This window comes from Nematolebias whitei, chromosome 13 (genome assembly GCF_014905685.2).
Source record: "Nematolebias whitei isolate Nwh7 chromosome 13, NemWhi1, whole genome shotgun sequence".
NCBI classification, from domain to species: Eukaryota; Metazoa; Chordata; class Actinopteri; order Cyprinodontiformes; family Rivulidae; genus Nematolebias; species Nematolebias whitei.
Window position 1 is genome coordinate 2000054 of NC_056510.1, and position 11709 is coordinate 2011762.

Genomic DNA, 11709 nt, shown 5'->3' on the forward strand with positions numbered 1-11709 from the left:
AGAGTTCGGATCGAAAACCGTTTGATTGATGATTAATTAAAAACAGGAGTTTATAGTGAAGAGTTCGGATCGAAAACGGTTTGATTGATGATTAATTAAAAACAGGCGTTTATAGTGAAGAGTTCGGATCGAAAACCGTTTGATGATTAATTAAAAACAGGCGTTTATAGTGAAGGGTTCGGATCGAAAACAGTTTGATTAATTAAAAACAGGCGTTTATAGTGAAGAGTTCGGATCGAAAACGGTTTGATTGATGATTAATTAAAAACAGGCGTTTATAGTGAAGAGTTCGGATCGAAAACCGTTTGATTGATGATGAATTAAAAACAGGCGTTTATAGTGAAGAGTTCGGATCGAAAGCCGTTTGATTGGATCGTTGTTGCATTTAAAACGAGGAACTGCGTTGAGCTTCGCTACAGATCGGAGCTGGTGTTTTTTCCACACAGAAGATGTCGAGGGTTCTCGTTTAAAGCTCGATGTAGAGGTGAAACGGTGGCGTGTGGGTGGAGTCGTGGTTCTGAGGCGTTTCACTTGGGAAACAAACGGCCGGACGTTTGAAGGACCTCTGAGCCCAGAACCGAACTAGAACCTTCTCAGACCAGAACAAAGGACGGTTTGCTTCATCGACTCGGTGGTTACAAACGGCGACACTCCTTCAGGAAGTCATCGTCTCTTTGACTAAACCTGCAGATTAGACGAAGTTATGATTTATGTTGTTGGGCATAATAACCTGTTCTGTTGGGCTCTTTGTTTTTCTCACTAATCTTTAGTTCCAAGTTTGTTCACATGAACCCAACGTGAAACGTTCGGCGCATCCAGTTTTAGTTTTGTTGAATTGAACGATGTAAGGAGCAGTCCAAACCTTCAGGCCCCAGATGTTCAGCGACCAGAAGAAGTCGGGGAACGTCCGGTTGCTTCCTGTATTCTGCAGGAAGAGGCGGAGCCTAATGAGGTTAACAGGTCAGTGTTTGTAAAGCGTGTAAATATGACGTGGGTGATCTTCGTATGTTTAGCTGTTTCCTCTTCCTGTACATTCCTGATGACTCTGCACAAAACAATAAACACTTTGAATCAAGGCCTCTGTCTGCTTCGGGGGGGGGACGTAGTATTTTGAAGCAGTTAATGTAGCGGTTGATTTTCCCCCAGAGTCGTGAAGAGACTTCCAGGGGTTGAAGTAAACGATAGACTCTGCAGCGACATGGTGCCTGAGCATGATGTCTGAGACAAACACCCCAACATGCCCCCACGCTCAACGTCCCGTCAGACCATAAGGTGCATGAAGCTAAACACAAGCCGAGCTTTATTCAGCTCATTCACAATAACACTGTTCAGCTGTAACAAAAAGTCTGGTCGAGGTCAGGAAGCACAACCAGCATTAACACACGAGGCGCGTCGGATTGTTTATAAGGGTCTCTGTCGATTTTTGAGAAAATTTAAGGATTTTAAGTGCGCCTAATAAAATACGGTATTCTTAAACAGCGAGTAGAACAGATGGACATGTTGACAGGCTGGGGGGAGACACCAGGAATTCAAGGGGAAATTGTTTGTAACGTGAGGGAACCAGGCCGGAGGACATCCATTAGACTCCAGTCAGAACGCCTGCAGTTCTCATTTTGAGGACCTCAGTTTTGTTTTTGGTCAAATGAACTGAAGCAGACCTCCTCTGGGTTTTGTTTTAGTTGTTTGGACTCCATCGGTCGTACAGGCCACAAAACCAAAAATCATCTACAAGTCTTTGGAATTTGTTGCACAACTTTTTAAAACGTGTTCAAAACCTCAAGCGTCAGGACTGAGAGACTTTGGAAAGAGGTAACAAGCAGGTCTCACAAAAACTCGAATCAGGATTCTTCTTGAAACGTTTCGACTTCCATCTGAAAGACTTGAGTCTGAGCCACAGACACCTTTTTCAAAGTGCATCAAACCAGTCTGCTGTGGACTTCCAGAAACTGGCTTTTCTCGTGTAAAAGGGACCACCAGTGTAACAATCAATCGTTAGAGGCTGAAGGCCGCTTGCTATTCACCGAACCAGCCTGAGGACGACGTGTCCAACATGGATCAAAACAGTCCTGGTGTGAGCTCGATCATTCTGTGAATAGCAAGCGGCCATCAGCCTCTAACGATCGTTATGCACTGAAGATCGATCGTCACGCTGAGGGTCCTGATGCACGTGAAGAGCTTCCAGATGAAAGACGAAACGTTTGAACCAAGAAGAATCCGTCCAGACGACCCGATTTAACGCGTTGTGATTTATTTACCTGATGATTGAGCTTACATCTGGACATACAAGCTAGAGTTGCATTCGGGCCTAAAACATCTGGCCCGGCCCAAACCCATATTGTGTTTTCTGAACCCGACCAGAAACCGACGGATTAACTGTAATTACAGGCCCGAACCCGAAAAAACTTTTTAATTAAGCTTTTACTGCTTTTGTAACCAAATCAGTTTGACCTGCTATTTTAAAAACATTTCAAAGAAAGGAAGAAATCAGATTTCTTGTTTCACCAAATGGATATTAACAAAACAAATGGCCTAAAAAATCAACTGTAAAGAGCGGTTATTATTCAGATGAACAAAAATACTTCTAGAGCAAAATCATTTGTAAAAATACAGAACAAGCTTATTTTAATTGCACGTGCTGCTACTTCCTTCAGCGCAGGTGAGGAGAGGCGCGCGGCCGGTGATCAGCTGATCCATCTCAAGCTTAACTGGACTTTTTTTTTTTTTACCTCTTTCAACCGGCCGGTCGGACCTGCTTCCTCCTCTACAAGTAGATTTACACAATTTTATATTGTGCATTTTTCTTTAGTTTTATTTGTGCTGTATGATTCGTAAAAGCGCATCAAAGACCGGCCCGGCCCGCCCGTTAAGCACATCATTATGAGTTCAGGCTCGGGTTAGAAACGACAGCTCTAATACAAGCAGGCAGTTTTTATTTTGACAATTAACTGATTTGGACACCTGTTACCTCTATTCTTTAGTTCTCTAGTTTTCTCATATTTAACAGCATGTATACAGTATCTTTATTTTGAATAACTTTGTAAACGCACTGTATTTTTTACTAAATGAACTTGTGGTTGTCCTTTGTTGGAGTTGTGAAGCCTGGATTTCCAGGCGTTTCGTTCTGTCCTCTCTAACTACATCGTGCTTGATGGTTTACGGTGAGTCTGCGGCAGAGTTCACCAACACGTTGATCCACTGGTTCTGGCTGAAGACGTAAAGACCTTTTCTGTCCGTCCGCAGCACGGTCACATTCTCCGATCGCAGTCGCCGCATCTCTTTCTCCCCGTTTGCAACGAAAACCTGCCGAGTGGACGAAGCAGCGTGATCCACAGAAAACGTGGAAAACTTCTCAGGAGATCAGAGTTCAGAAACAAAATCCTGTCTTTACAGGTGAAAATGTGTTAATTTACATGGAAAACACGAGTTCTGTTCATGTTTCTGGTGTGATGTTGGAACATTTTCAACATGTTCACCGAATCGTGATCATGTACGTATGGATACAAACATTTAAATACTATGGACAGACGGATGGATGGAAGGCTGTAAAGATGGATGGAGGGACAGATGGACAGACGTATAAATGGACAGGAACAGATTGTTTTCAGTTGGGAGTTTCTGGTGGTTCTCTCACCATCAGAACTTGGTCCAGTTGTGTCTGTGAGGTTGGATCCTGTGAACAGGGACATGGATCTGATGGTCCTGGACCTCCTGCGTCTCCCTGCAGTCCTGGCAGGACGTGGACTAGAACAAGACACATGGTTCCCTTACTCAAGAGACATGAGACACAGCCGGCAAGAAGACGGGAATGCATCTACGGTGCCTCCTTTTCATCTCGTATTTGGGGCTGTAGTTTAGCTATTATTTGAGTTTTTGAGATGTTAATCAGCTGCTCAAGGGTGGAAAACACCTTGTTGCCATGGTTACGCATCATAACAAATGTCCAAAACTGAAAAAGTTTTAGTGAAAATCCTTCCAGCTGCACAGCATCTGATACCAGAGGAAACAATCATCCAAAAATGTGATTTACATCCAGAAAAAGAGGAACTAAAGTTTCCAAAAGCAAAACCTCAGAATGAAAGTAACAGAGCTGCTCCAACATGCAGCCACCTGGAGCGGAGCAATTCTAGAACCATCAGGCACCATGATCCTCATCCCAGCTGCTTCACACTCGGCTGCGAACTGCTCCAGTAAGAGCTGGAGGTCACAGCACGATGACGCCAACAGGACCACATCATCTGCTAAGAGCAGAGACAGAATCCTGAAGCCACTGAATCGGACTCCCTTCTGCCCCCTGGCTGCACTGGGAAATCAGTCACAACTGGCAGCCCTGATGGAGTCCATCTCCCACCCTGAAAGAGTCTGACTTGGTGCCAGAAATATAAACCAAACTCTCGCACTGCTTGTAGGGAACTGAATGGTTTGTAGAAACGGGGCCCCAATCCCATAGTTATGGACTCACAGAGCATCCCCAGAGTGTACCTCGTGGACATGGTTGATTACCTTCACCGAGTCCACAAAACACATGTAGACTGGATGGGCAAACTCCCGATATCCCTCAAAGAACCTAGGGAGGATAAAGAGCTGGTCCGTTGTCCCACAGCCAGGAGGGAACCTGCATTGTTCCTCCTGAATGTGAGGTTCAAGAATCAATCAGACTCACTTCTCCAGTACCCCTGAATAGAACCCTGAATAGACCTTACCAGGGAGGCTAAGGAGAGTTATGCCCTTATAAATGGAGCACACCGTCTGGTCCCACTTTTTGGTACATCTTGTGGACCTGAGGGGTCATCAGAGACCAGTTGAACCTGGTGTATGCAACCTTTTTGTGTGTAAACACCAATGAGGCCCCAGGTCTGTTTTAATTTAAAAAAACAAAACTTTAAGTAAATAATAGTTTTTACAGCTCAACCATATGTTCTAGTGGTCTTCTGCTGGTTGATGTGTTTATCAATACTTTATTGTTTTGGTCACAAACCTTGTCCTGGTAGTCCAGTGACTCCAGTCAGACCAGGCAATCCTGCCAGACCAGGGTGTCCAATCTGCCCAGTGGGTCCACGAGATCCCTTCAGTCCCTGCACATAGTTATTAACTATTAATAAATAACAAAGTCCATGCTCAATAATCCAGGTATACAATCCAACAGTTTTCAGTCAGGTCATCTGGACAGTTTCTTTTTTTTTTTTTTTTTTCTGAAACGTTTCGCCTTCGATCCAGAAGGCTTCATCAGTCAAGGAAACGCACAACAAAACTGATTCTTCCCCCAACAGCTTACTGCAAAGTGGAGTTTCAGCACAAAACAAAGAAACTGTCCAGATGACCAGACTGAAAAATGCTGTATTAATAAATAATTATTCAGTTGTTATGAAGAACATTCTGCTGATTTTCATGTCCCTGGCGGTACCAGCTGGATGGTAGCATCCAAAGAAGCATAAATCGGTTCCTCTTAAAAAATAAGCCAGGCATGTTGAACATAGTGGGCTAAGACACCACTTTTATCCATTATTTATTACGTTTCTGTCCCTAAAACAAACGCATCTTAAAATATCACCCTTACTCATTTAGACGTGCACAGGAAAAAGACCTTGGTGGAGAAGCTTTGCCAGGTTCCTGTTACACAGTCTAAACTGAGTTTGTTGGGAAGAGAAACTGCAACAGTTGCTGGGTCATACGTTGCTTTATTCATCAAAGTGTTTCCCCTACCTTTATCTAAGGGGGGCGCCCCGCACTGTCAACAGAACCGAGCGTCCCGCCTACCAAATCCCCCTCGAGGACTGCCGGCATTACTAACGCAATGCTCCAAGGAGCTCTGTCCTCTGGGGGGAGCTCGGAGTAGAGCTGCTGCTCCTCCGCATCGAAAGGAATCATCTGAAGTGGTTCATCTGAGGATGCTTCCTGGACGCCTCCATTTGGATGTTTTCAAGGCACGTCCCACTGGTAGGAGCAATCGTGTATCTTCTCTGGTCAGGGAGTGCTTGGGGGTCCCCAGGAGGATCTGGAGAGTGTCCTCAGGGAGAGGAACATATGGGTTTCTCTCCTGGATCTGTTGCCTCTGTGACCTGACTACAATAGGCCATAGAAGATGGAGATTCAGGTACATTTGGTGAATGAAACAGTGATTTGTGCTGCTCTTTACTGACACACATCACATTTCTGTCATGTTTGCTCACCGTTCAGGCATGTGTACTGCTTGCTGCACCCTAGTTCTTCTCAGAGCTACACGTTGTTTGATCCCCTTTGCCCAGCGAGAAAGGCCCAACATATAGGACCTAGAACATCTAGGAGCATCTAGCAACCCAGATTAATCAGGGTCTCAGAAAGCACAGGAGAGAGAAGGGTCGGGCAGTCATATTTTCCCAAGAGACATCTTCTACTTCTAACCTTCAAACGAAGCTGCTCATACCACCAGTTCAAAGTAAGGAGGAACCCATGCAGCTACTGTAGGTCGGTCACAAAAGGAGCAAGAGCCCAGGTTCAGGAACAGGTTCTGTTTCTGTTGTGGAGGTGTCAGAAGTTCAGGAGTGCCTGAGGAAAAGAGGTCTTTGCTGAGTCACTTTCCATCAGAGCCTCCTCACAGTCTGGTATTATCCTTTAGTTGTTGCTTCCTTCTCACACTCATAGCTTCAGAGGTTTCAGTGAATCAGGGACAGACAGAGTTTATTGATGACAAACTTGTCCCTAAAGAGGAACTGCAGTCTATCCCAACAGAACCCTCAAGAGATGTTTCCTTAGATGGTCACCTTTTGTAAAGACTAAGCCTGTTCCTGTATCCACCATGAAAGATCTTTTTACATCTGCACCTGAGCTGTGATTCTTGGTCTATGTTGGTTTAAGACGCATGATCCTGACTTTCCATGGCACACGAGAAATTTTAGAATGAGGTCTATCATATTCTACAACTTGCTTAACAAGTCCTTAAGCAAGTCCTCTCCATTTCATATCTCGATACTCGTACTAGCATTATCCTGATTCATCTCAAGTCCCCAGTGTCCATTGTCCACCATCCTAAAGGAAGTTTTCCATAAACAGAAGGCAACTTCTTATACATAAGAATATGGACACAAGTGTATGTATACATATATGCATATAGATCTGGATGATGTTCTTTTTTTTTACATGGACAACATCTCATATTCACCAGATCAAACAGGTGCTTCTCAGACTCGAGCTCAACGCTCCAAGCTCAAGCAGCTCTTTTGAACACCAACACAGCTGCCATATGTCGGTAGCACCTATTAACCAGAGCAGAGGATGTGACTATCCACCCTAAACCTACTTCTTTAAGTGGGGAACAGGAAGCTGGCAGTCATCTTTGTCAGGTCATTCCTGATATTCATCACCAGCCCTATGGCAGACAGGTTACAACTATCAGGTATCCTCAGGATTTATCACATTTCACATACTTTCTATGTCTTCTAGATCCGTTAACCTGAACCTGCTATCTAGCTGACATTGACTGGCACCTGTTGCGGTCCCGGCTCAGGAGTCAGTGTTCAATATCTGGTTGGATGAGAAGGTTGCAGATCTGAGAAGCGATTATAGATTCAGGTTCGGTTCAGTTTGAACCACTGCAGCTCTTCATAGGACTCACCAAGTCCAGCCTGGAGGGTTGTCAGGAACTATAGCTCAGCGCTGTGGGACCAACATAAAAGTGGTATGTGGCGTGAAAGTGAGTGCTGGAGTACTCGGACCAACTCCTACAGCTGGCTGTGATGAACAGTGCTGGTGGAAGGGAAGCTGCGGCACCTATTGGCCTGAATGTGTAACAGGTATTCAAGACTTTAGGAAATGTGTCAAATGATGATCAATGATTTGTCCAGACGCAGCACGGTGGCGCAACTGGTAGAGCTGCTGCCTCTCAGCAAGCAGGTCCTTGGTTCAAATCCCGGTCCAGGGGCCTTTCTGGGTGGAGTTTGCATGTTCTCTCCGTGCATGCGTGGGTTTTCTCCGGGTGCTCCAGTTTCCTCCAACAGACCAACAACATGCATGTTAGGCTGATTGGTAACTCTAAATTGTCTCTGGGTGTGAGTGAGAGAGTGAATGGTTGTTTGTCTCATTTGTCTCCATGTGTCCCTGTGATGGACTGGAGACCTGTCCAGGGTGTCCCCCGCCCCTTGCACAGTGATTGCTGGACATGGGCACCGGCGACCTCCGTGACCCAAAATGGAAGAAGCGGGTAAAAGATAATGGATGGATGGTGTCCAGACAATAAAAAATTATATTCATCCTTGGAGTTCAATTGTGCATCTAATCTAAAAAAATAATATTAAACTCATTTTAAACTGATTTTGTAATGATGGAGGATAAAAAGCAGCTTCTATAAGCTCACCATGTTTCCTCTAGATCCTGGCTCTCCTCTTGATCCCCGTTCCCCTCTCAACCCTGCATCCCCTCTTAGACCCAGGTCGCCCTGGTCAGCAGAGAAAAAACATCTTAGACATTGATGATAATTGGTCCTCATTACTGAATATCACGTTTTTACCTTCTGTCCCAGCCTCCCAGGGATGCCTCGCTCCCCCTGTCCACACAGGCAGATTGTGAGAGACAGTGACGGAGACGGACAAAGACAGACAGAAGACTCCTCACCTTCTTTCCACGCTGCCCTTTGTGCCCTTTAAGACCTTCATCACCCTGATGGATCGATGGAATTAAACCCAAATAGGATCAACAAACAGCAAAGTGAATCGTATAAAAGACATCGAGAGGACTCACCTTAAGTCCTTCACCTCCATTACTGCCCTGAAAACACAAGAAATGATGACAAAGATGATTCAGTAGTTGTTTTATTAGGGACGACTTGTCTTAATGCTGGAGACCATTTTTACAACAGATTTAAGTGAAAGAATGATTCCAACACATCAGGAATGTGTATTGCAATGGTTTATTATCTGGGTGTCCAAATACTTCTTTAAAACGTCTTCAGTTGATCCAAAATGCTGCTGCCTGAGTCTTAACTGGAGTTACTGGGAGAGATCATATCTCTCCAGTTTTAGCTTCTCTCCATTGGCTCCCTGTCAAATCCAGAATAGAATTCAAAATCTTACTTCTAACCTACAAAGCTCTCAACAACCTAGCTCCATCTTATATTACAGATCTTATTGTTCCATGTTTTCCTAACAGAGCACTTCACTCTCAGACTGCAGGTTTACTTGTGGTTCCTAGAGTTTCCAGTAGCAGAATGGGAGGAAGATCTTCCAGTTCTCAGGCTCCTCTCTTGTGGAACCAACTTCCAGTTTCTGTCCATGAGGCTGACACATTGTCCAGTTTAAGACTTTCCTTCTTGATAAATCCTATAGTTAGGCTTGTTCTGCTGCTATAGACTTAGACTACTAGAGGACAAACTGACCTCATGTCCTTAAATGAATTGTTAAAATTGAATAGTTTTCATTTGATACTATTTCTATCTTAACATGTGATTCTTGACCTGCCATTGTGTATCTATTCCTACCAAACCCAGCCGGTGGAAGCAGATGGTCCTCTAGTCCTGATCCTGGTTCTGCTAAAGGTTTCTTCCTCATGAGGGAGTTTTTCTTTCCACTGTCGCCTTCATGCTTGTTCAAGATGAGAGTTCTGTGATGGAGTTAAACTCAAAGCTGCTCCTCAGATAAATAATGTTCAATTATTATTTTATACATGAATGTTTCTGTTAAATTATTATTTTATAGATGAATGTTTCTGTTAAATTATTATTTTATAGATGAATGTTTCTGTTCAATTATTATTTTATACATGAATGTTTCTGTTAATTATTATTTTATACATGAATGTTTCTGTTAATTATTATTTTATACATGAATGTTTCTGTTCAATTATTATTTTATACATGAATGTTTCTGTTTATTATTTTATACATGAATGTTTCTGTTCAATTATTATTTTATACATGAATGTTTCTGTTCAATTATTATTTTATACATGAATGTTTCTGTTAAATTAATATTTTATACATGAATGTTTCTGTTCAGTCCCTGAGACGACTTCTGTTGTGACTTGGAGCTTTAGAATAAACTGAATTGGAAGTTTGGGTTCATTAATGTTTGAAGCAGGATGTTGGATTTCATCTACATCTGAGTCACTGATCTTAATTCAAGACGGCACGTTACACGCCCATCAACAAGCTGTTATACAGCAGTGACCCTTGTGTAACATCTGACCTTGACTTGTGACCTTGAAACTGGGAGAATTAAACACTCAAAAGGTTTGTATAAAGAATCTGTCTGTAGGTCAAAGGTTATTCAGGATGGAAGAATAAACTGAAACTGGACTGAATTAATGATCCAGCTGGCCAACGGTGTTAAAAAATAATTTATTAATTTATCTTCTCACATCGGCCGACACGTGATGAAGAGAGAAACCAAAATAATTTATTAATTGATCTTCTCACGTCGGCCAACACGTGATGAAGACTGAAAGTCCTCAGAGATTCTCTGCAGTTTTTACTTCAGTCATTTTAATAATTCAGTGTCTGTGACGTCACAGTGAAGACAGGAGAACTGGGACGGACCTTCGACAGACCAGTCGTTCCTGTTTCTCCATACAGACCCCTCCAGCCTCTGTCCCCCTTCTGTCCCTGTGAACACAGAGAGGTCAAAGGTCAAATATTCACAGGTAGCTCAAAACACACACTTGAAAACTTTTAGGACTCTTAATTTGATTAAATCCAGGTTTGAATGAATCGGACGTAGTTGGACAGTTTTCAGCAGACGGTGGACTTGTGTCCACACGTGTCCTTAGACAGTGGACTTGTGTCCATGCAGGACCTGACAGACTGGACTTCTGCTCTAAAATGGTCCCAGTGGTTTAAATAATTATTTTTTATGGATTCCAGTTTGTTCGTAGTGATAAAGACTCGTTCAGTCTGAAAGTGTTCGTGTTCAGACTTGTACGTTTGAGAATAATTCATCTCCACAGAAGGTCTTCGTACCTTTTGACCTGGACTTCCCAGAACACCTTGTGATCCTTGTTCCCCTTCAGAACCCATCCGACCTGGCGGGCCCTGAAACACACAGAACTTTTCTAAACCCGTGTTCTGCCTGAAGGCTGGTTCTTAAAGGTGACCCACCTCCAGTCCTCTGGGTCCTCTGCAGCCCTGCCAGCACACATCAGAACATAAACCTACAAATAGTGAACGCACGTTATGTTCAAATATAAGAAATAATATTTCTCACCTTTTCTCCTTTGGCTCCGGTGACGTGTTCTGTGACATCGACCTTAAACAGAAATATGAAAACGTTCGGTGGAAACAAGAGTCTGATCTGGACTTGGTTCTGTTGGAATGTTTGACAAAGTAAGTCGATTTGTTTTAACCCTCAAACTGTCTTTTAACGAGACCCTCCACAGATCTGGTACCAGGTGACCAGGTCCAGGTTTCAGTCGGTCCTGCACGAGTCAGCTGCTGCTGGTCAGGCAGGGAGAGCTTGTTGTTTGTTTGTTTGTTTACTCGCTTGTTTGTGGTTACTAACTAGCTCTCTCAAACTTCTTTTTTTTAATTAGCTTATTCGCTCACTTGTTTGTTTGTGTTTGTTTATTTGCTGGCTTGTAGTTTTTACCAATTTTAAAAAGTATCCCACTACGAAGTAATAAAGCATAAAGTTAAAGTAAGTACAAAAACTTTTGGCAAGTTTGTCTGATATCTAATTACATTTTTAAATTACATATATACTTCACATATATACTGCATATATATATATATATATATATATATATATATAT

General features: G+C 43.1%; 1 protein-coding gene and 1 long non-coding RNA gene across 2 annotated transcripts in view; both read right to left on the bottom strand.

Moving 5' to 3' along the window:
• Positions 1–3280: 3280 nt before the first annotated feature.
• Positions 3281–4997, bottom strand: LOC119419461. The gene is made up of 3 exons (XR_005187259.1): positions 4976–4997; positions 3632–3741; positions 3281–3300 (listed from the first exon to the last, which is right to left on the bottom strand). It is a non-coding gene; the product is annotated as an uncharacterized LOC119419461 (long non-coding RNA).
• Positions 4998–8314: 3317 nt separating this feature from the next.
• The window catches only part of rif1 (replication timing regulatory factor 1), a 43583-nt gene continuing 40188 nt past the window's right edge, over positions 8315–11709 (bottom strand). The window contains exons 34-37 of the mRNA XM_037687135.1: positions 10502–10567; positions 8710–8736; positions 8480–8515; positions 8315–8407 (exon numbers count right to left, since the gene is read on the bottom strand). Coding sequence (XP_037543063.1) covers positions 8315–8407; positions 8480–8515; positions 8710–8736; positions 10502–10567 — 222 coding nt within the window. The remainder of the gene's footprint in view (positions 8408–8479; positions 8516–8709; positions 8737–10501; positions 10568–11709) is intronic.